This window comes from Thalassophryne amazonica, chromosome 8, assembly GCF_902500255.1.
Source record: "Thalassophryne amazonica chromosome 8, fThaAma1.1, whole genome shotgun sequence".
NCBI classification, from domain to species: Eukaryota; Metazoa; Chordata; class Actinopteri; order Batrachoidiformes; family Batrachoididae; genus Thalassophryne; species Thalassophryne amazonica.
The window spans coordinates 11,627,879-11,653,626 of NC_047110.1; the positions used below are offsets into that span (position 1 = coordinate 11,627,879).

Here is a 25,748-nt window from a genome sequence, read left to right on the forward strand (position 1 = left end):
TGCTTACATCCACTTCAGAGATTGTGCATTGTGTAATATGTGCATTGTGTAATATGTCATATAGGAAGTGGGTGTCTACCATGACAAAAAAAAAACACCCCATGCAAAAACGAAAACTGCAATATATACTGTAATTTTAACATCTTTCGAAATATTAGAATGTAATTGTTTTGACTTCATGATTCGTTTTGATGAACCTTGCATTGAACACAACATTCAAGTTTGATATAAATGCTCCTGACTTGGTAGTACTTGTTTTAGAGAAGTCACAAATGCTACATAAGTACTGATATTATTACAGTGATCATGCAATTACACATGTAATTTGAAGTCACAGCATGGCACGTTGTAGTAAATCAAGTGTCATGGCCAAGCCAAAAACAAGATCTCAGGCTAAAGAATTTTATAAAACCTTTGACAATGGTTTATGTTTTTAAAGTTTTTGAAGAGCATGGACAAACTTTACACATAGCGGAATAGCCAGATAATTGAAAATAGACCATACTTTGTTACATTCAAGGGGTGGGGGGATATTTTCAAGATATAGGATTAATTTTGATGCCAAAATGCTGGTATTAATATTGTGAATCATTTCCCAAGTGGATGTATTGAAATTCTGACTTGTGATTTTACCACCTCCTGCTATACATGCTGTGATTGTGCACAACTCCAGATTAAAAAGACATATAATGAGATAAACTGATTAACAGCTGGTGAACACTGATGCACCAAATCAATAAAAAAAGCAACTTTGTTTTCCCTCTGTAATATCTCATAGGCCTGGCTGTCACATGCTGAACATTTGCCACCTGCTGCATGGCTTGTGGGTACGGGTGTGGTTATCAATGAGAGATGCATTGTATATGCACAGAAATGTACTAAACCACAGGAGTGATTATGTTGGGGAGCGATTACTTAACAGCAGTCACACTCTAAAACTGAAATAATACTGTCATAAGTCTACACAACTCTGCAGAAAGGATTTTGTATCAATGTAGCCAAAGCAGACACTTCTTCCTAACCCCCCCACTCTCTCTCTTTCTCTCTTACTTTCTTTTTCTTTACTCTTTCTCCCTCTCATTGCAGTCTTAAAGTTACATTTAGCTTGAAATAAGTTTGTCAGTTTCTTTCATTTCCAGCGTCTACATCTGGTGGCCACCAAGGCCACTGCTGTTTGTTTTTTAATGGTTTCCATGATTAAAGCATTTCTCATGTTTATTCCAACACTGCATGTTTTATCTTGGAAAAGAGCTCCTTCAGTGTCCCAGCAGAGTTTTTAAATCCTGCAAACAGCAGCCTGTAAGTCCCAGTGTTTTCCAGGCAGCAGCAAAAAAAAAAAAAGCCTCTCACGCAGTGCATCTGGCTGAGCTACAGTCTTGTAGTATATGTAACTCTCACCGCAGCCACAAACCCAGTGCGTCTACCATTTAATTTTTCCACAGCTACAAATTTTAAAGTGGAACCACTCTGTGCCAGTTTCCAAAACTTTGATTGAGACTAAATGAGAGCCTTCTGCAGAGAGGCACCAACACAACCGCAGGAGGATGAAGGAGATTTGAACCTCACCAAATGAAGCTGTTTGCTGAAAACTTTGCTTCCAGGTGTTTTTACGTTTTCAAATGTTTTAATATGCATCATTACGATGAAAATCATGAGTACAGTCAGAGGTCTGGCATTCAATATCCTGTCTGTAAAACGTACACCATCCTCAAATTTCAACAGCACTCATACGTATCAGCTTTAGGTGCAAATTCTGTCAAATTTTGGCTTGGCTGTGCTAACATCAATCACAAAGTAATGGATGGATGGATACCTTTATTATCATTGTCATTACAACAACGAGATTTCCACACTCACATTCCACAAACAGCAATTAATCCACAATTATTACTTGTTTACCGTAATAATGGCACACATCAGAATTAAGACAACACATATACATTTGACATTGTTTATGTGCACTAAACTTGAAACAGTCTGTTTCCAAATTGAGGCGATGTGAGTGTGTGGTAGCCCCTGCAACTGGAGTCGCGCCGCTGCCAGCTTGGGGGGAACGGGGACCTGCTGCAGCTAAAAACCGCACAGCCCCTGCAGGGGAAGGAATGACGTTGGCGAGCGCCGGAAAGGGAAGGTGTTGATGGGGAGGGAGGGGGTTGAGGAAGTGAATGGAACATGCTTCAGTCCTGTGAAAAACAGTTTATTGTCTTTGTGAGATGAGATAAGAAACAGCCAATGTTCCCCAGGCTGAAACAAATCCCGCTGGAGGAGACAGCAGGGCAATTTGACCTTCAGACAAGCAAGAGACCATGGTTCTTGATGCCGCCGTCTTGCCAAATTTCCGGTAGATCAGGGCAGCACATAAGCCAGAAAGTTCCAGCCCTGCTACCATGAGACCAAAAATGAATAAATCCTCGACATCCTCAATGGAGAAAAGCGCCAAGCATGCAACATGCCAAGACCCCCAGGAGTCGAGAACATAGCCCGCAGGATACGTTCCATCTGGGCAGGTAGGATCCCCCGGTCCTGACTTTCTTGTAGAAAAATGGTGTCAATAGTGTTCAGAGACCAGCTGATCAATTCCATGGTTAATCCAATAGTAGTCCAATAGATCCAGAATCCAATATAATTTGAGGAATTCACAGTTTGGTGAAGTAGGGACTTGAAGGTCAAAGGCAGAGAACAGAGATAAGGGACAGTGGAGGAGATGCAACCGCCCTCGTCGGAGTCCCAAACTGATACCTGAGGTAGTCTATTAGCGTGGTCCAGCAGAACAGATGGGAACTTCAAGCTTTGAAATACAGACTGTGTCACAATCCCTACCCTCAGCATCAATCTGCATCCTTTGAAGGTTGCATGCAACATAGTGGCACGATCAGAGTCTCATTTTGAAGACTCCTTGGAATGCAGTCAACAAAAACAGCCTTCTTTACTGCCCAAAATTAAGGATACAACAGTGCAGTGACTCTTGGGACTGTTTGGGCCAGGTGTCGTCCAAATTCCAGCTGACACACATGATCAATCAATCAATTCAATCAATTTTATTTAAATAGCGCCAAATCACAACAAACAGTTGCCCCAAGGCGCTTTATATTGTAAGGCAAGGCCATACAATAATTACGTAAAAACCCCAACGGTCAAAGCGACCCCCTGTGAGCAAGCACTTGGCAACAGTGGGAAGGAAAAACTCCCTTTTAACAGGAAGAAACCTCCAGCAGAACCAGGCTCAGGGAGGGGCAGTCAAGGCTGTCATCTTGCCTCTACTGGTGGTTGGCACTCACAGCGGTATTGTATCACTTCCTGTTCCGGAGCACAGCGGTGTTTTTCTGTATCTGTTAGCTGTTTAATCTGCGCAGTTAGATTGATCTAGTTATCTAGATTACGATTTGTTTCCCAGTGTAATCTTTACGTGCCTTAACTAAAGCACTCCTTCTGCTGAATCACCTCTAAATTATTTACACATTATTCACTTTGCGTGTTTTTAGGAATCCGCTAGCTTAGCGTAGCTACTAGCTCTTAGCCGATTTAGCATGGCGGCTTCTCCTGTCTCTCCCGCACTTTTCTGCTCTGGGTGTGAAATGTTTAGTTATTCCTCGGCCTCCTTTAGCAGTAACGGTACTTGTAATAAGTGTAGCTTATTCGTAGCTTTGGAGGCCAGGCTGGGCGAATTGGAGACTCGGCTCCGCACCATGGAAAATTCTACAGCTAGCCAGGCCCCTGTAGTCGGTGTGGACCAAGGTAGCTTAGCCGCCGTTAGTTCCCCCCTGGCAGATCCCGAGCAGCCGGGAAAGCAGGCTGACTGGGTGACTGTGAGGAGGAAGCGTAGCCCTAAACAGAAGCCCCGTGTACACCGCCAACCCGTTCACATCTCTAACCGTTTTTCCCCACTCGACGACACACCCGCCGAGGATCAAACTCTGGTTATTGGCGACTCTGTTTTGAGAAATGTGAAGTTAGCGACACCAGCAACCATAGTCAATTGTCTTCCGGGGGCCAGAGCAGGCGACATTGAAGGAAATTTGAAACTGCTGGCTAAGGCTAAGCGTAAATTTGGTAAGATTGTAATTCACGTCGGCAGTAATGACACCCGGTTACGCCAATCGGAGGTCACTAAAATTAACATTAAATCGGTGTGTAACTTTGCAAAAACAATGTCGGACTCTGTAGTTTTCTCTGGGCCCCTCCCCAATCGGACCGGGAGTGACATGTTTAGCCGCATGTTCTCCTTGAATTGCTGGCTGTCTGAGTGGTGTCCAAAAAATGAGGTGGGCTTCATAGATAATTGGCAAAGCTTCTGGGGAAAACCTGGTCTTGTTAGGAGAGACGGCATCCATCCCACTTTGGATGGAGCAGCTCTCATTTCTAGAAATCTGGCCAATTTTCTTAAATCCTCCAAACCGTGACTATCCAAGGTTGGGACCAGGAAGCAGAGTTGTAGTCTTACACACCTCTCTGCAGCTTCTCTCCCCCTGCCATCCCCTCATTACCCCATCCCCGTAGAGACGGTGCCTGCTCCCAGACTACCAATAACCAGCAAAAATCTATTTAAGCATAAAAATTCAAAAAGAAAAATAATATAGCACCTTCAACTGCACCACAGACTAAAACAGTTAAATGTGGTCTATTAAACATTAGGTCTCTCTCTTCTAAGTCCCTGTTGGTAAATGATATAATAATTGATCAACATATTGATTTTTTCTGCCTAACAGAAACCTGGTTACAGCAGGATGAATATGTTAGTTTAAATGAGTCAACACCCCCGAGTCACACTAACTGTCAGAATGCTCGAAGCACGGGCCGGGGCGGAGGATTAGCAGCAATCTTCCATTCCAGCTTATTAATTAATCAAAAACCCAGACAGAGCTTTAATTCATTTGAAAGCTTGTCTCTTAGTCTTGTCCATCCAAATTGGAAGTCCCAAAAACCAGTTTTATTTGTTATTATCTATCGTCCACCTGGTCGTTACTGTGAGTTTCTCTGTGAATTTTCAGACCTTTTGTCTGACTTAGTGCTTAGCTCAGATAAGATAATTATAGTGGGCAATTTTAACATCCACACAGATGCTGAGAATGACAGCCTCAACACTGCATTTAATCTATTATTAGACTCTATTGGCTTTGCTCAAAAAGTAAATGAGTCCACCCACCACTTTAATCATATCTTAGATCTTGTTCTGACTTATGGTATGGAAATAGAAGACTTAACAGTATTCCCTGAAAACTCTCTTCTGTCTGATCATTTCTTAATAACATTTACATTTACTCTGATGGACTACCCAGCAGTAGGGAATAAGTTTCATTACACTAGAAGTCTTTCAGAAAGCGCTGTAACTAGGTTTAAGGATATGATTCCTTCTTTATGTTCTCTAATGCCATATACCAACACAGTGCAGAGTAGCTACCTAAACTCTGTAAGGGAGATAGAGTATCTCGTCAATAGTTTTACATCCTCATTGAAGACAACTTTGGATGCTGTAGCTCCTCTGAAAAAGAGAGCTTTAAATCAGAAGTGTCTGACTCCGTGGTATAACTCGTAAACTCGTAGCTTAAAGCAGATAACCCGTAAGTTGGAGAGGAAATGGCGTCTCACTAATTTAGAAGATCTTCACTTAGCCTGGAAAAAGAGTCTGTTGCTCTATAAAAAAGCCCTCCGTAAAGCTAGGACATCTTTCTACTCATCACTAATTGAAGAAAATAAGAACAACCCCAGGTTTCTTTTCAGCACTGTAGCCAGGCTGACAAAGAGTCAGAGCTCTATTGAGCTGAGTATTCCATTAACTTTAACTAGTAATGACTTCATGACTTTCTTTGCTAACAAAATTTTAACTATTAGAGAAAAAATTACTCATAACCATCCCAAAGACGTATCGTTATCTTTGGCTGCTTTCAGTGATGCCGGTATTTGGTTAGACTCTTTCTCTCCGATTGTTCTGTCTGAGTTATTTTCATTAGTTACTTCATCCAAACCATCAACATGTTTATTAGACCCCATTCCTACCAGGCTGCTCAAGGAAGCCCTACCATTATTTAATGCTTCGATCTTAAATATGATCAATCTATCTTTGTTAGTTGGCTATGTACCATAGGCTTTTAAGGTGCAGGATTAAACCATTACTTAAAAAGCCATCACTTGACCCAGCTATCTTAGCTAATTATAGGCCAATCTCCAACCTTCCTTTTCTCTCAAAAATTCTTGAAAGGGTAGTTGTAAAACAGCTAACTGATCATCTGCAGAGGAATGGTCTATTTGAAGAGTTTCAGTCAGGTTTTAGAATTCATCATAGTACAGAAACAGCATTAGTGAAGGTTACAAATGATCTTCTTATGGCCTCGGACAGTGGACTCATCTCTGTGCTTGTTCTGTTAGACCTCAGTGCTGCTTTTGATACTGTTGACCATAAAATTTTATTACAGAGATTAGAGCATGCCATAGGTATTAAAGGCACTGCGCTGCGGTGGTTTGAATCATATTTGTCTAATAGATTACAATTTGTTCATGTAAATGGGGAATCTTCTTCACAGACTAAAGTTAATTATGGAGTTCCACAAGGTTCTGTGCTAGGACCAATTTTATTCACTTTATACATGCTTCCCTTAGGCAGTATTATTAGACGGTATTGCTTAAATTTTCATTGTTACGCAGATGATACCCAGCTTTATCTATCCATGAAGCCAGAGGACACACACCAATTAGCTAAACTGCAGGATTGTCTTACAGACATAAAGACATGGATGACCTCTAATTTCCTGCTTTTAAACTCAGATAAAACTGAAGTTATTGTACTTGGCCCCACAAATCTTAGAAACATGGTGTCTAACCAGATCCTTACTCTGGATGGCATTACCCTGACCTCTAGTAATACTGTGAGAAATCTTGGAGTCATTTTTGATCAGGATATGTCATTCAAAGCGCATATTAAACAAATATGTAGGACTGCTTTTTTGCATTTACGCAATATCTCTAAAATCAGAAAGGTCTTGTCTCAGAGTGATGCTGAAAAACTAATTCATGCATTTATTTCCTCTAGGCTGGACTATTGTAATTCATTATTATCAGGTTGTCCTAAAAGTTCCCTAAAAAGCCTTCAGTTAATTCAAAATGCTGCAGCTAGAGTACTGACGGGGACTAGAAGGAGAGAGCATATCTCACCCATATTGGCCTCTCTTCATTGGCTTCCTGTTAATTCTAGAATAGAATTTAAAATTCTTCTTCTTACTTATAAGGTTTTGAATAATCAGGTCCCATCTTATCTTAGGGACCTCGTAGTACCATATCACCCCAATAGAGCGCTTCGCTCTCAGACTGCAGGCTTACTTGTAGTTCCTAGGGTTTGTAAGAGTAGAATGGGAGGCAGAGCCTTCAGCTTTCAGGCTCCTCTCCTGTGGAAGCAGCTCCCAATTCAGATCAGGGAGACAGACACCCTCTCTACTTTTAAGATTAGGCTTAAAACTTTCCTTTTTGCTAAAGCTTATAGTTAGGGCTGGATCAGGTGACCCTGAACCATCCCTTAGTTATGCTGCTATAGACGTAGACTGCTGGGGGTTTCCCATGATGCACTGTTTCTTTCTCTTTTTGCTCTGTATGCACCACTCTGCATTTAATCATTAGTGATCGATCTCTGCTCCCCTCCACAGCATGTCTTTTTCCTGGTTCTCTCCCTCAGCCCCAACCAGTCCCAGCAGAAGACTGCCCCTCCCTGAGCCTGGTTCTGCTGGAGGTTTCTTCCTGTTAAAAGTGAGTTTTTCCTTCCCACTGTAGGTGATCAGGGTGAGGTCCTGATAACCTCAGCAACACAGCCACTCAGTCCCAAATGCAAGCCACCTGGAAGGAAAAACAAAAGAGAAACAGGAGAAACACCCCCCTCCAGGGACCATGGCTGGAAACCGCATCTGCATTCGTCTTCCAACAGAATGGTTGATGTCCTCTCCTCTGGCTGCATCCTTGCCTTTGTTTCAGTCAGTCACTTAGCACAGGTGTGGCCAGGAGTTCTTAAACCTGTGCGGTCATTAGTCATAAAACAAAAAGACAAACACAAACAACCAAACCACCCCCCTCCCCAGGGGACCGTCCTATCAAACCCCGGGAAGAGGAGAAAAGAAAAACCCCAAACTTAAGCTTACAAATAAAAGTGCTAAAACACCCCCCCCCCCCCCAAACGACATGTAGGGACCAACACCCCCCAGAGGACTTCCCGCCAGCTCCAGGAGTAATAACCACAGCCGAGGTCCCTCTGGGATCCAACTTCACCCACGGGGACTCCCAGCGCCTCCCAGAGGACCACTCGTCAACCCCAGGATACGCCTCCCCTCATGACCAACGGACCCAGCCCCAGCCGTCTATGGCTAGATGGACCCACAGCCCTTTCCCCCCCAGAGGACACCACAGTCAAACCCTGAGGGTGGAAACTGGGGGGAAAACAAGAAGAGAGAAAAAAAAAACATACAAACAAAACAACCCCAACCCCACCCCCTTGGCGCAGTGGAAACTGGAAGCACGTCCAGTGTCACCAACCGTGACTATACCCCAGAAGCCAACCGGGAGGAGTGGAACAGCGGTTATGGCAAACGGCACCACTCCTCCGACTTCTACACCAGCCACTAGCTGCGGGTATATCCCACTGCCCCAAACCTCAGCCACGCCGATGGCAGACGGCCAAAGGCATGCTGAAGCCGGAGGTGGAACAGGGAATCAAAAAACACCCCCCCCCCCCCCAGGTGCAGAGGTTACCCGGGAAACGCCCAGTATAACCAAACTGCACCACTCCAGCAACGCCGACACTACGGCTCACCCGGCTGGAGTCAGAGGAGAAGAGAGGGCATAACAAAAACAAACAAAAAAAAGAAAAAAAAACCCAAGTACCACCCCATCACCCCCCAGGGGACCGTCCCATCAAACCCTGGGGAGGTGCAACAAAAAGAAATAAAAAAGAAAGACTAACAGACCAACATACAGTTGTTTGGGTCCTTTTTTTTTTTTTTTTTGACAGGCTGCAGGGTCACAACCCCAGACACAAACAGTGGAAAAAAAAAAAAAAAATCCCACACAAAAACCAACTCAAAAAACACCCACACGAAATGAACTAACACAAAACAAATCAGTGACGTATACCGTTAAGCTCAAACAAGTCGAACACACCTGTTCTAACTTAAGAGCTTAACGGTAATGTGACTAAGTCACCAAAAGAGGGAGCCAAAGTGCTAAAAATGAAAAAACCCCCTTTGGTGACAGAAAACAAACGAGCTGCATCTCCGTGCACAGCTGTGTGCAACACACAACCAAAATGTGCTCAACTAAATAACGCCGGAGCTGATACAACAGACGCAGTAGTTAACTTTATCCGGGGAAACGGGGCTACAACTGTAACACAGGAAGCTCAGCGACCCGTGCCACAGAGCTCCGCCGTGCGCGTGCACCCATTACAGACACACTCTTGCAGCTCCCGTTTAAACCTCTTATCCGGTCGGAGCGTGACGCGAAGCCGTCGCCAGTCACACTCCACCACGACCCACGGATAAGGCACAACACAGGAACACGGCTGCAAGAGAGCACAAATCAGTATTCAACAATGGGTCTCAAACACGCACCATCCGGGCGGAGAGCACCCGCAACTGATCCGGATAACTACTGAACGTCTGCTGCCGCCTTCCCGGCGCGTTACCGTCTCTGCTACCGCTGGGTCCGTGATGTTTGGCCAGAGACTACTGTTATGTGTCGGACGCAGCTCGGAGAACCGACCAGCGTTTGAAGGACCCAGTATGAAATAAGCAGAGCACGGTACAAAGGCTAACTGAATTTAATACATAACAGTGATGTGATACAAAACAACAAAAGAGTGTGCGGTCTGGCGTGGTGGTGATACGGTGCGCTCCCAGCAGCGCTAACGGTCCGGAGCCAGAAGCCGTTCGGACCCAAGGACCCCGCCGACACCCCCCAGGTGGCCGCAACAAACCGAGTCTGTGAAAGAAGGAACCATTATGTGAGTCCACACTCTACACACAGAGAGACCACTCAAAGGTGTACATAAACAGCAAACACTTCCTGGCTTAATTACTAATCAGCTTCCCAACCTGCAGGCATGGAACATCCAGTTCACAAAACTCCACTGCAGTGGAAGCCGATACATGACTAACGTACAGCTCAATATAATAAGGTGTGAGGGACACCACATTTACTGACTGTATAAACGTTAGTCACAAAATCTAACGTACCTCAGGAAGTGTGCTGACGAGCGTGAGACCTCACCCCCTCCTCTTTCACAGACCGTGCATCAAACCCTGGACGTTCTCTGCATCCACTGATGATGAGATGGCTCCCGAGACGACGATCTCACCCGTCTGGTCACAAGGTCGAGTCTCTGGCAAATACACACTGTATACTCCAGTCTTAAATGCCACCATGTTCCAATCCATATAGATGCACCACAGCTGTGAGTTCTGACGAGCCGCAGGTGATCAGGGTGAGGTCCTGATAACCTCAGCAACACAGCCACTCAGTCCCAAATGCAAGCCACCTGGAAGGAAAAACAAAAGACAGAAACAAAAAGGCAGCCAGGCCCCCCAGCCATACAACATCTTGGTCTGTTTGCTTACAGGACAGGGGGCATGGCTAGCTGCCCACAGCTGTTGGGACATCTCCCATCCTGGACATCACAGCTGCAGCACACGTCCCATGATTTGATGGACACACATGTGTGTGTGTGTGTGTGTGCTTGTGTGGAAATACATACAGTAAAAACATATATCGCTTTTGCGATGGGAGGAGAAACAGACACGTAGGAAGCGATCTGAATGTCACGTCTGACAGGACACACGTCAGACGTGACACCCGTGAGCAGTGCGCCGCATGACCAGGACAAGCCAACAGTATGACAAATGTGACACTTTCAGTCACGTATCAGCAGAAATACACTGTACCAAACATTTTTTTAAAGAAAATATGTTTATCTGCTTGTTGATTTTACCCATTTCATGCTCCTATTGCAAGAAAGTGATTGTAGTGTAGTGGTAAATTTTCCGTCTGGTAATCAGAATGTGTAACTTTGAATCCTGTGCCATTTTTTTCTTTTTATTCACCCAATTTCCATACCATAAGTCAGAACAAGATCTAAGATATGATTAAAGTGGTGGGTGGACTCATTTGAGCAAAGCCAATTGAGTCTAATAATAGATTAAATGCAGTGTTGAGGCTGTCATTCTCAGCATCTGTGTGGATGTTAAAATCGCCCACTATAATTATCTTATCTGAGCTAAGCACTAAGTCAGACAAAAGGTCTGAAAATTCACAGAGAAACTCACAGTAACGACCAGGTGGACGATAGATAATAACAAATAAAACTGTTTTTTGGGACTTCCAATTTGGATGGACAAGACTAAGAGTCAAGCTTTCAAATGAATTAAAGCTCTGTCTGGGTTTTTAAGCTGGAATGGAAGATTGCTGCTAATCCTCCTCCTCGGCCCGTGCTACGAGCATTCTGACAGTTAGTGTGACTCGAGGGTGTTGACTCATTTAAACTAATATATTCATCCTGCTGTAACCAGGTTTCTGTACGGCAGAATAAATCAATATGTTGATCAATTATTGTATAATTTACTAACAGGGACTTAGAAGAGAGAGACCTAACGTTTAATAGACCACATTTAACTGTTTTAGTCTGTGGTGCAGTTGAAGGTGCTGTATTATTTTTTTCTTTTTGAATTTTTATGCTTAAATAGATTTTTGCTGGTTATTGGTGGTCTGGGAGCAGGCACCATCTCTACAGGGATGGGGTAATGAGGGGATGGCAGGGGGAGAGAAGCTGCAGAGAGGTGTGTCAGATTACAACTCTGCTTCCTGGTCCCAACTCTGGATAGTCACGGTTTGGAGGATTTAAGAAAATTGGCCAGATTTCTAGAAATGAGAGCTGCTCCATCTAAAGTGGGATGGATGCCGTCTCTCCTAACAAGACCAGGTTTTCCCCAGAAGCTTTGCCAATTATCTATGAAGCCCACCTCATTTTTTGGATACCACTCAGACAGCCAGCAATTCAAGGAGAACATGTGGCTAAACATGTCACTCCCGGTCCGATTGGGGAGGGGCCCAGAGAAAACTACAAAGTCCGACATTGTTTTTGCAAAGTTACACACCGATTCAATGTTAATTTTAGTGACCTCCGATTGGCGTAACCGGGTGTCATTACTGCTGACGTGAATTACAATCTTACCAAATTTACGCTTAGCCTTAGCCAGCAGTTTCAAATTTCCTTCAATGTCGCCTGCTCTGGCCCCCGGAAGACAATTGACTATGGTTGCTGGTGTCGCTAACTTCACATTTCTCAAAACAGAGTCGCCAATAACCAGAGTTTGATCCTCGGCGGGTGTGTCGCCAAGTGGGGAAAAACGGTTAGAAATGTGAACGGGTTGGCAGTGTACACGGGGCTTTTGTTTAGGGCTACGCTTCCTCCTCACAGTCACCCAGTCGGCCTGCTTTCCCGGCTGCTCGGGATCTGCTGGAAGGGAACTAACGGCGGCTAAGCTACCTTGGTCCGCACCGACTACAGGGGCCTGGCTAGCTATAGAATTTTCCACGGTGCGGAGCCGAGTCTCCATTTCGCCCAGCCTGGCCTCCAAAGCTACGAATAAGCTACACTTATTACAAGTACCATTACTGCTAAAGGAGGCTGAGGAATAACTAAACATTTCACACCCAGAGCAGAGAAGTGCGGGAGAGACAGGAGAAGCCGCCATGCTAAATCGGCTAAGAGCTAGTAGCTGCGCTAAGCTAGCGGATTCCTAAAAACACACAAAGTGAATAATGTGTAAATAATTTAGAGGTGATTCAGCAGAGGGAGTGCTTTAGTTAAGGCACGTAAAGATTACACTGTGAAACAAATCGTTATCTAGTTAACTAGATCAATCTAACTGCGCAGATTAAACAGCTAACAGATACAGCAAAACACCGCTGTTCTCCGGAACAGGAAGTGATACAATACCGCAGTGAGAGCCAACCACCAGTAGAGGCAAGCAAGAGATTAGATTAAACACACTAAGACTTTATTACAGTAACTTCAGTTTGTGGAGATTAAGTCTGAATGTCTTCTGAAGTTTGATATGAAACAATGGAGCTTCTTAAGGTCAGCGTGTGTGCAGTCAGCCAGGCTGCCGTATTATTGAGTAAATAAGGCGATGTGCTATTTCCAGCCCTCTATCTCCCGCCTGTCACTGTCTGAATAGACAAAGACAGAAGACTCAGTGTGGGCCATTAATGGCCTCTTTTGTTGGTTGGACCGCTTTCGTTGTCAGGGAAAATATTAGGTTAGAATCTGCAAAGAGATTGATTTGCAGATGATGCATGTTCCAACAGTGAATAGAATTTGACTTATTGAAATAGTATTTTTCCAGCAGTTATTCTCCACAATACAAGTGACCACAGATTTCCATTTTTCATTAAATTTGGTGACTGGATTTGTGTAATATATCCTTGGATGCTTTGATCTGGATATTTTGCAAAACTTCCATAATTTTTGCTGAATTTGAATAATGGTTGGGATGGCATTAAATCCTTCTCCTTATGATCTGGAAGTGTTTCATGAACAATAAATGTTTCTGCTTCGGCTGCAAGTCATTATTCTTGTCAATACTGATTCATTTGTGGACATGTTTACTTTTATTTAACTAATCATTTAGTCCTTAAAATGTCAGAAAACAGTTTTTAATGCATCTTAAAACTGAATGTTTCATTTCCTTATACAGTTCAAAACCCCCATGACATTCAGTATTCAATATCTATCTATCTATCTATCTATCTATCTGTCTGTCTGTCTGTCTGTCTGTCTGTCTATCTATCTATCTATCTATCTATCTATCTATCTATCTATCTATCTATCTATCTATCTATCTATCTATCTATCTATCTATCTATCTATCTATCTATCTATCTATCTATCTATCTATCTATCTATCTATCTATCTATCTATCTATCTATCTATCTATCTATCTATCTATAAAATGGCTGAGTGGATCCTTGACATTTGATTGGTGCTTTGTATGTCACATGACATGGATTAATTCATCCCATTTCTGTTGCATTGCATTTAGAGTGAAAATTTGGTTCCATTTAGAGTGAAAATTTGGTTCCATACATTTGGTACCACTGCACTCTGCACAGGTGCACACACACACGCACGCATGTCCTCATGCACAGACATGCCACACGTGCACACACATGCACGTGCCCACACATGCGCGCACACACCCACACAAAACGTGCACGCACGCACACACAAAACAACTCCACTGTGCTGTCTGGAGACTGTTAGCAGGAAGTTGGAATGAAAAGCTGGACTAATTTCTGATGTGATCTTTCAGCATGCTGGTTTTTGGCACTTTCGCTTATTGAATGTTGTTAGAAGGAAAGGTGATGTAACACAGTGGTAAACACACCACTGTCCCAGCTTTTTTGAAACGTGTTGCAGGCATCCATTTCAAAATGAGCAAATATTTGCACAAAAACAATAAGGTTTATCAGTTTGAACATTAAATATTTTGTCTTTGTGGTGTATTCAATTGAATATAGGATGAAGAGGATTTGCAAATCATTGTATTCTGTTTTTATTTACATTTTACACAACGTCCCAACTTCATTGGAATTGGGGTTGTATAATACACACACCCATTTTCTATACCCACTTACTCCAGTTAAGGGTCACAGGGGTGCTGGAGCCTATCCCAGCAGTCACAGGGCATGAGGCGGGGTACACCCTGCACAGGATGCCAGTCTGTCGCAGGGCCATATGCAGACAGACACACACATTCACACGCGTATGCACACCTACAGACAATTTAAAGTTTCCAATTCACCTAACCTGCATGTCTTTGGATATGGGAGGAAGCCGGAACACCTGGAGGGAACCCAGGCAAACACAGGGAGAACATGCAAACTCCACACTGAAAGGCCAGAGGTGGGAATCGATCCAATGACCTTCTTGACGTGAGGCAACAGTGCTACCCACTAACCCACTGTGCCTAGAGGCCCATCAGAGTGGTGCTTATACTACAGGGTGAGGCGGGTGAGAGCGTGGACGGGTTTCCAGTCTGGTGCATGTTACTTCTCAAGACAAGGATGCGACCCATTTACAGCTCGGTGGACTGACACAATGTACATGAAGTGTGATCACAGACACGTAGCTTGAAACACAAACCTCGACTCCAACCTTCATATATGGGTAAAACCATTGTTTGATTTTCAAAATATATTTCCTGACAGTTGTTTTGATGGTCGAGCTATTGATTAATTTCAACTCTTGTGAAGTAAGTAATTTGTTAAAACTGTAAATTCTGATTTTTAAACATATTAATTGATGACTGGGTAAAGATGAAAACATGACTGAGGTAGTTTGGTAAAACAATAATCAGTCAACAATCATATTTGTTCCAGATGAAATATCATTAGTTGAATTTCATTCAGCAGCAGGACAAAGTGTCCACATGTGTCCCGGTGAAAAGTGTCTTCCAGTGGGGGATTCCACTCTGCTGAAGCCCCTCCCCTCAGCTTTAAAAAGCCCACTGCTTCAGCACAGGAAAATACTGCACATGCATGTCAGCAGAGGAGTGTCTTTGATGTGGCCAGGTGATTGAGGCCAGCTGCAGGAGCACAGCTTGAATCCATGAATGCAACAATCCAGCGTGTGTGCGTGAGCGTGCACGGTACATTGTGTACTGTGTTGTGTGTGGCCTGAGTACATGGCGGAGTGGTGGCTGTTGAGAGGGATTCCCTGTCTGTGCATTTCAGTGGAACTCAGAGCTCACACTTCCACTTGGCAGAACTATTTCCCCGACCTGAAATCACCTCACAGCCCCTCTGAGTGTCCTCTAACATCCAGAAGGGGGCAGTAAGTGCCTTTTGGATTCTTCAGCCCTCTTTGTCTATGCTGTTCCCACACTGTCACTTCCTGTTTGGGGCGTCAGTCTCACCTGACTACATGAAGTGGGATCATCTATGATCACAAATTAAAACTGGATAAGTCACCAGAGGACACACACCCCTGATTGGCTCCACCAACCAACACAGAGGGAAGTCAGAAGACTGGCTTTGTTAGGTCATAAGGCAAGAATGTTTGATCAGTGCATAACTTTCCACACAGTGTTGAATAATGTTTTTTTTTGGGGGGGGGGGGGGGGTGTGCAGACAGAACAAGATCACCGCCAAAATGTTATTATAATATTCACTGCAAAAAACATCATTTTAGTGGAAGTCATCCACAACACTTTGATAAAACCTGCCTTCAGACAGACAAGGAGCTACAACCTCCACCTCTGTTGGTCGGGCGGATGCATAAATTTATGCCAATAAGTCAGTCCACTTGCAGACGTTATCTAATATGCATTCCTATTGGAATTTGTTGTGTTGATGCCGACTTCACAGAACACAGTCAGCTGGAATGTCAGTAAGTCACATGGCAGATGGAAACTGTGGGTTAGTGCAAACAGCAGTCGAGATCACATCCATACATCATGACACTTACATTTCTGAGCAAGTGTGAAACTAGCTGCCAAATGAGGTCCTGACACAGTAAAAATACCAGTGTAAAACTAACACTGGTGATTTTACCGTGTACAACATGCATTGTTCCAACTAGATGCTTTTTGTGAAATATATATTTTTAACTATTGATGAATCATTTGTCATTTACAATGACAAACATAGGCTCCGGTTTCCTGGATGAACCTGCTGCATCTGGATCCATAAGAGAAATGTCAGATAAACAGACATCTGATCTAAACTATGACATGAGGCATGCTTTCAAAAGTGGTTTTCACCATTTGCAGTGAAAAGGTTTGACCTGACAGATAGACACAGTTTGTGCAGTGGCAAAAGGAAATTGGCAGAAGTTACAATGGGTTTTTACTGTTGATCAGACAAAATGGTATTTTAAATAACACCTTGGAAAGTGCTGCTGTTTCTTGGGTTGTCAGCAGGATAGTTCAAAAGAAAATAAAAAAAAATACAGCAGAAGATTTCAGTGGAGTTTGGTACAAGCGTGGGACTGAGCTCGTGGAAGAGATTCCAGGATTTTTTTTGTTGTTTTGTTTTTCATATTGTTCATATCTTTATAAGTATGCCACCATCTTCCATGTTTTTGGTACATTACCTAAACAGCGCCCCCACCTGGCCTTCAACTTTAAAACACAGACGGACAGAAGGCCGTGGCAGAGGTTTGTGCGCTCTTTGTGCACTCAAGTTTTTAATATTTTCGGACAACGAATTAGAGAAATCAACAGCCGACTATTGAACAGTTGAAACTTTACAGTGAGCACATTTAGTAAGTGAGACAGTTTACTGATGACTCACTTCGTAATCAGCCTAAACCAATTTGTCAGACTATCAGTTACAGTTTGGAACATGAGCAGCCAACAAAAGAAGAGGAGGATGTTACTAATCGGAAAAGGGAGTGATGGAGGGGAGGAGAGATGGGGAGTGGTGAGGGATCTCCCTTCAGTCCACCACTAACTGACCAACAGGGTGTTTCCCTGTTTCAAAAAGGTGCACTTCAGATATTTATCTATGCCGTTCCATCAGAATACGCGCCACGAGAGACGCGTGCACAGTCTGTGAGCCGTGCCAGGAAATTCATGATGTTTCCTCTGAGCGAGGACGTTAAAGTCTTGAGAAAATTGTAAGATTTCATCACGAGTTACAAATAATTTTCCTAAAAAGGGGAAAGTCGCTGCGTGCAGTCCAGTGAGTGCCCTGTGCATAAAAAGCGTGCCATGCGCCTGTGACGCACACAGCCGCCTGCACCACTCTGACAGCTCCAACAGAGCGGAGGTTTAAACTCAGCAGGAGAGTCATAGCTCAGACAGAGGCAGGTGCGCACAAAAGTTTCAAAACAAATTTTGATCTCACCTTGACGACGTCGTCGTTTATGTGTTTGGGGTCCCGGTTGACCAGGTCGATTTCTTTTGTGTGGACATCCTCCATCGTCTTCTCGTTCAGACTTTCGTTGTCCATGTCTTTGTTGTTGGGTTTGTAAATGTTTCCCTGTTTCCTGATGAACGGTGAGTGCACGAATTCCTGCAAGATCCGCAGGAGAGAGAGAGAGAGAGAGAAAGGAGTGAAGAGGAGGAGGGACAGTGCGCGGCGCGCTGAGAGAAAAGAGCGACTGGTGGAGCTGCGAGAGACCAGCCTGCCCCACAAACAGGGATGGGTCTAAAACCAATGCAAGAGAAGTACCACACCCCTCGATCCAGCCGCAAGGGGTCCTCACCACCCACACACAAATCCAATATCCCGAGGCGCAACAAAAGAGTATCTGTGAGGAGTTTTAATAATGCGCAAAAACAAGATTCTATATGTCAACCCAAAGATACATTTAGTTCATCTTTATATCTGTGACTGCATCAATAAAAGTAAAGTTGGAAAAAATTATTTGCGCTTTAACACAGTGCATAAAGTGTGCGTAAAGTTGCTTTTACGCACACCGTCAAACTAGATTCGTTTCATGCTTGCAACCTAGTTAATATTTTAAAAGAAAAAAAAACCCTTTATTTTCACATAAACGTTACATTACCCGGAGTATGAATCTGCTCACGAACGTTTAAGCTTTTTTATTCTTAATGCGTAATAAAATAATGGTTTGCTCAGTTGAGGTTCGCTTGGTTTGAAAAAAAAATATTCATGACTAGAAGCCTGGACGCTGCTGATTTTGAAGTGTAGTTCTGGACTAGAAATTAGGCGATGATGGAGCACAATTAAAGAAATGAAGCGTAAATAAGGCGCTCGCTGCGGACACTGTACCTCCTCCGTGTCTCCGTCCTTCGGTCCTGTCATGTTGTCTTCAGGTTAAAAGTGATCAGCGCGCTGAGATACACGCACTGTGGGAGAGTGGGAGGCGTGGTGGAGAAGCGGACAGGAACGGGGCAACTTAATGAACGTGTTTGGAGATGCGAGGAAACTCCTCGGACCCACGGCGCGCGCGCCCCTGCAGCTCCGGAATCACCTGTGATTCCGCGGTTGGAAAACATACTGAGAGGTGTAATTAGTGTAAAAATACTTTGAGGGGCAACAAGGAGCAGGCTGGAAGATTTTTTTAGTTCTGATGAATGTGGGCGTCACCTGGGCGTTTATTAATTTATATCAGTGATGAATAGGAGACCATTAAATGATGGTGTCAGATATAAGTGTACAGCGATGGCAGTTCAACAGTGAAAACACTGACTTTAGACAAGGAGTAAGCTTTGACAATCCAAAATGAGGCGCACCCAGAAAATGAAATAGTTGCAGTTCCTTGACAGGCCACTTGAGGCTGGCTCGAAAGGAGCAGATTGCCATTGAAGCCCATGTTAAAATGTTCAACCTTAGAGCAGAAATAAACTTCTTTACAGCCTGGTAAAAAAATGTTTTCTTTTGGGGTGGTCGCTCTGAGTGACAGCTCATGTAGTGCTGCTGAACACTGACTGAGAGCTGGAGTTGCACAGAGGCCATTAGCTGTGGCTGCTAGTTGTTCTCAGTCCTTTCTAGGCCTTTCATTGCATATATCTATAATGATAAGGGGCCATATTGTGGCTTAGTGGTTAGCACTGTTTCCTCAGTATCATCAGAGGGAGTTTTTCCTTACCACTGTCGCCTGTGTGCTTGCTCTAGGGTTAGACCTTACTCATGTGAAGCACCTTGATGCAGTGTTGTTGTGATTTGGCGCTATACAAATAGGATAAATTGAATTGAATTAAGATGTCTGTGCCCCAGTATTTCCATTGAGTGAAATTTTTGTATTATTTATTTATGTATGTTAGCACTGTTATCACTTTTAGCAGCTACTGGTAGCTAAATGATGTTAGGTCCAGTTAATCCATGACTGCTGAGGAAATTATCAGATCATATTTTTTATTGCTTACAACAAAGCCAGGCATGATGAGAACCAGCACTCAGTCCCCCAAAATATGATTTAATAAACATCCAAGCCAAGGTTAGCCTGTTAGCTTAGCTTGTTTGGTAACTCCAAAACAGGAGAGTGTTAGGGCTTCATTCATCCCTCCCAGGTGGTGCAGGGTCTTGCTCATGCTCCACCTCTTTATTCAAATATGAATTAGCCATGATGTTGGCAGAGTATGCCCTGCCAACACGGTGACACCAAGTGCAGCAATTTTTGGGCTTCAAAGCGGCTCTACCTGATTGCTGTAGAAAACCTATAGTTGACGTCATGCAGAGCTTGTCCAGTATATATACAGTCTATGCTTTAAATAGCATCAGCAGGATATTTGACTTGGCATTAGTGATGCTTGAAATCTGATTAGTGTGTTAGCATTAGCTTTTTCGTGATGATGGCCACAGTGCACACCCACAGCGGTCTAATTTCATGAATGAAAACTGAGCCTCTGCCCAGATACAAGCCTGTCTCTGACTGTCCGGCACTGTATGTACATTATGGTAGTCAGAATATATGCAGTGGGATCCTGCCCATATGTAATGTGGAGTTGTGTCAGGAAGGGCATGTAAAGCTTGTGCCAAATCAACATGTAGATCCACTGAGATTCACTAAGGCAACCCAGAAAAAAAGGGAAACGCTGAAGGGTACTTACATGCCCCCAATATTCAAATATGCTAAAACTGTCCCCCAGTATAAAAAAAACAAGTTCTATATAGGTCCTGAGGCCAGTGCTAATTTCCAGATTTTGCAACATCTGCTAGGTTTTGCCCTGTCTCCTCCTCTGTTTCCCCTGTCTCTGTGTTCAGTGTCCGTGTGATGTGGTGGGCATGGCTGCCCTTGCTTCCAGTCTGACTCCACCTAATCAAGCTCACCTGCTCCTCATCTACATTGATTGCCTCCACCTCAAGCTGCTCAAGCTGCAGCATTTAAACTTGGTCTCACTCGCCACTCATCACCAGTTCGTTGCTGTAACCACCGTGGTAACTACTTGGCCAGTCAGAACTTTCGTAGCTTGGTTATATTCTGTGATTTTGTTGCTCCTTATTAACCTCTGTGTTTTTTATGTTTTTTTCCTCTAGCCCAGCCACGCTCACCAGCCCTGCTCAGCCCAGTGTTTGTCTTTCCCTGCACACTGCGTGGAACCCCTTTACTTTTTGCAATAAACACCTTGTTGAAGTTTTATCTTTTTTTTTAAATTTCTCTTACATTTCTTTTTTACAGAGTGCAATGGGCCCCAGACCTGTGGTCTATAGTTGCACCCTAAACATTACTGGCATTGTATGTGAGGGCTCTCTTCAAGATGGTGACCGTTCCCTTAATTGCTAATATTTGCACCTCATGGGCACTTGAGTGGCCAGGGATTGCCTGGAGGTATTTCTTCTGGTTGTTCTTCATAAGCCCTGTTGCTCCCACCACAGCTGGTATTATGTCTATTTCTTTCAATGACCATGTTGTTTGTAGGTCATCTTTAAGGTCTTGGTATTTTGTGATTTTCTCCTTTTTAGCTCTATTCAGGCCATAGTCATTTGGGACTGTTACAGTAATTTTGGCTGTTTCCTTTTGCTTGTTCCAGATGACAGTATCAGGTTTTATTGCAGCTTCTTCTATATGTCGCCCTGCTGGGATTTCTGTCGTATAAGATAATTACATTTCTGTTGGATGAGACTGGTGCTGGCTCATGCTCCCAGATGTTCCTCTTTACTTCCTTGCATACTTTCCAGTGTAGATATTTACAGATCTTGTTGTGTTGGCTTGTATAATGTTTGTCTGCCATGAGGATCTGGCATGCTGATATTAGATTGTTTACACTCTCAAAAGCTGTATGACAGAATCAGCATTTATCATTTTGTGACGTTCCTGACATTTTTTGAAGCCATTTGTTAAAAGTCCCTGATCTTGTGCTCCAATCAGAATTCTTTCTCCATCAAAACCAAGTTCTCCATTTTTCAGCCACTGTATAAATCCTTCATTATCTATGTATTCCATTTCCAGTTCTTCTTGGAATGATGGGTTGGAAGTCCTACTGGACACTAGCCTGGAGTGTCCTCGGTCCCACTGTGAAGGGGTTTGCCGGGAGAGATCCCAGTATGAGGACGTTTTAATGAAAATGAACCCTGTGTTGTGCAGTTGTGGTGGCTTCTTTCTTCCCCGTTGGTAAATCCACTTCTTTTATTCTCTCCTCAAATGCTGCCTTTTTCTCCTGCCTCACATCTCATGCTTTGAGTAAGTAAAGCAGTGAAACATTAAAGAAGCAGTGTTTTTTGTCTGTTTTTCATTTATCTTGGATTTCTGTTTTTTCATTTATCTTTGATGTCTTTTTAATAGAATGCAGTGGGCCCCAGACCCAGGGTCTAAAGTTGCACCCTAGGCTCTATAGTTATCCTAACCAGATCTGGCATTGTATCTGAGGGCTCTCTTCAAGATGGTGATCGTTCCCTTAATTGCAGACAACTGCAATTCATGTGCGCTTGGGTGACCAGGGATTGCCTCAGTCTATTTCTTCAGGTTTTTCTTCATCAGGCCTGTTGCCCCCACCACAACTGGGATGATATCGATGTCTTTCAATGACCATGTTATTCGTAGGTCATTTTTCAGGTCTTGGTATTTCGTGATCTTTCCCCTTTCTGCTCGATTCAGGCCATAGTCATTGGGGACTGTCACACTGATGATTTTGGCTGTTTTCTCTTGCTTGTTCCAGATCAATCAATCAATCAATTTTTTTTTAATATAGCGCCAAATCACAACAAACAGTTGCCCCAAGGCGCTTTATATTGTAAGGCAAGGCCATACAATAATGATGTAAAACCCCAACGGTCAAAACGACCCCCTGTGAGCAAGCACTTGGCTACAGTGGGAAGGAAAAACTCCCTTTTAACAGGAAGAAACCTCCAGCAGAACCAGGCTCAGGGAGGGGCAGTCTTCTGCTGGGACTGGTTGGGGCTGAGGGAGAGAACCAGGAAAAAGACATGCTGTGGAGGGGAGCAGAGATCGATCACTAATGATTAAATGCAGAGTGGTGCATACAGAGCAAAAAGAGAAAGAAACAGTGCATCATGGGAACCCCCCAGCAGTCTACGTCTATAGCAGCATAACTAAGGGATGGTTCAGGGTCACCTGATCCAGCCCTAACTATAAGCTTTAGCAAAAAGGAAAGTTTTAAGCCTAATCTTAAAAGTAGAGAGGGTGTCTGTCTCCCTGATCTGAATTGGGAGCTGGTTCCACAGGAGAGGAGCCTGAAAGCTGAAGGCTCTGCCTCCCATTCTACTCTTACAAACCCTAGGAACTACAAGTAAGCCTGCAGTCTGAGAGTGAAGCGCTCTATTGGGGTGATATGGTACTACGAGGTCCCTAAGATAAGATGGGACCTGATTATTCAAAACCTTATAAGTAAGAAGAAGAATTTTAAATTCTATTCTAGAATTAACAGGAAGCCAATGAAGAGAGGCCAATATGGGTGAGATATGCTCTCTCCTTCTAGTCCCCGTCAGCACTCTAGCTGCAGCATTTTGAATTAACTGAAGGCTTTTTAGGGAACTTTTAGGACAACCTGATAATAATGAATTACAATAGTCCAGCCTAGAGGAAATAAATGCATGAATTAGTTTTTCAGCATCACTCTGAGACAAGACCTTTCTGATTTTAGAGATATTGCGTAAATGCAAAAAAGCAGTCCTACATATTTGTTTAATATGCGCTTTGAATGACATATCCTGATCAAAAATGACTCCAAGATTTCTCACAGTATTACTAGAGGTCAGGGTAATGCCATCCAGAGTAAGGATCTGGTTAGACACCATGTTTCTAAGATTTGTGGGGCCAAGTACAATAACTTCAGTTTTATCTGAGTTTAAAAGCAGGAAATTAGAGGTCATCCATGTCTTTATGTCTGTAAGACAATCCTGCAGTTTAGCTAATTGGTGTGTGTCCTCTGGCTTCATGGATAGATAAAGCTGGGTATCATCTGCGTAACAATGAAAATTTAAGCAATACCGTCTAATAATACTGCCTAAGGGAAGCATATATAAAGTGAATAAAATTGGTCCTAGCACAGAACCTTGTGGAACTCCATAATTAACTTTAGTCTGTGAAGAAGATTCCCCATTTACATGAACAAATTGTAATCTATTAGACAAATATGATTCAAACCACCGCAGCGCAGTGCCTTTAATACCTATGGCATGCTCTAATCTCTGTAATAAAATTTTATGGTCAACAGTATCAAAAGCAGCACTGAGGTCTAACAGAACAAGCACAGAGATGAGTCCACTGTCCGAGGCCATAAGAAGATCATTTGTAACCTTCACTAATGCTGTTTCTGTACTATGATGAATTCTAAAACCTGACTGAAACTCTTCAAATAGACCATTCCTCTGCAGATGATCAGTTAGCTGTTTTACAACTACCCTTTCAAGAATTTTTGAGAGAAAAGGAAGGTTGGAGATTGGCCTATAATTAGCTAAGATAGCTGGGTCAAGTGATGGCTTTTTAAGTAATGGTTTAATTACTGCCACCTTAAAAGCCTGTGGTACATAGCCAACTAACAAAGATAGATTGATCATATTTAAGATCGAAGCATTAAATAATGGTAGGGCTTCCTTGAGCAGCCTGGTAGGAATGGGGTCTAATAGACATGTTGATGGTTTGGATGAAGTAACTAATGAAAATAACTCAGACAGAACAATCGGAGAGAAAGAGTCTAACCAAATACCGGCATCACTGAAAGCAGCCAAAGATAACGATACGTCTTTGGGATGGTTATGAGTAATTTTTTCTCTAATAGTTAAAATTTTGTTAGCAAAGAAAGTCATGAACTCATTACTAGTTAAAGATAATGGAATACTCAGCTCAATAGAGCTCTGACTCTTTGTCAGCCTGGCTACAGTGCTGAAAAGAAACCTGGGGTTGTTCTTATTTTCTTCAGATGACAATATCAGGTTTGATTACACCTCCTTCCATATGTCTTCCTGCTGGGATGTCTTTGTCGTAGAAGACAATTACTTTTCCGTTGAACGAGACTGGTGCTGGCTCATGCTCCAAGACATTGTCTTTGACTTCTATCTCCAGTACCTTGCATACTTTCCAGTGGAGATATTGACAGATCTTGTTGTGTCTGGATGTATAATGTCCACCTGCCATAAGGATCTGGCATGCTGATGTTAGATGGTTTACACCCTCAACAGCTGTATGACAGAATCGGCATTTATCATTTTGTGAGATCCCTGCTATTTTTTGAAGCCATTTGTTAGAAGTCCCTGATCTTGTGCTTCAGTCAGAATTCTTTCTCCATCAAAACCAAGTTCTCCATTTTTTAGCCACTGCATTGATCCAACTTTGTCAATGTATTCCTTTTCGAGTTCTTCTTGGAATCGTCCAGCCCTTTTGTGCTGTTTCCATCTTTCCATTCGATGTTTTCCTTCTCTTTTGCTGTATTGTTCTCCGTGGTCTGTCTTGCGAGTTTTGTTGCAGGCATCAGACTGTTGCTTTCTCTCTCTTGTAGAAGTTCTCTGCCAAACTTTTTCGCCAGTTTGGTGCCTGAGGTCTGTTTGGATAAGGTCTTCTCGTGGTGTTGTGTGACCTTTTTCATGATTTCTTCTTCAGAGCACTTCAAGTACTGTCCAATACTTATTATCGATGCTCTGTAGGCCTGGTTGATTTCAGTGAGACCCAGGCGCCTTCTCTGTGAGGGAGATATATTCTGTCCATGCACTGATACGTGCACTGTCCATACACTGTACGTGCACTGTCCATACACTGTACCTGACTTTGTGGAGGGTGAGCATCTTCCTGGTTTTCACGTCCAACTTATTAAGCTCACGCTGTAGCCAGTCTACTATGCCAAACCCATAGGTC

The 25,748-nt window shown here is 43.3% G+C and overlaps 1 protein-coding gene across 1 annotated transcript in view; it reads right to left on the reverse strand.

The window, feature by feature from the left end:
- cav1 (caveolin 1) overlaps positions 1-18,921 on the reverse strand; it is a 38,003-nt gene extending 19,082 nt beyond the window's left edge. The window contains exons 1-2 of the mRNA XM_034175738.1: positions 18,770-18,921; positions 17,879-18,046 (exon numbers count right to left, since the gene is read on the reverse strand). Of these exons, the coding sequence (XP_034031629.1) occupies positions 17,879-18,046; positions 18,770-18,802 (201 nt within the window). The 5' untranslated portion in view covers positions 18,803-18,921. The remainder of the gene's footprint in view (positions 1-17,878; positions 18,047-18,769) is intronic.
- Between the last annotated feature and the right edge of the window lie 6,827 nt (positions 18,922-25,748).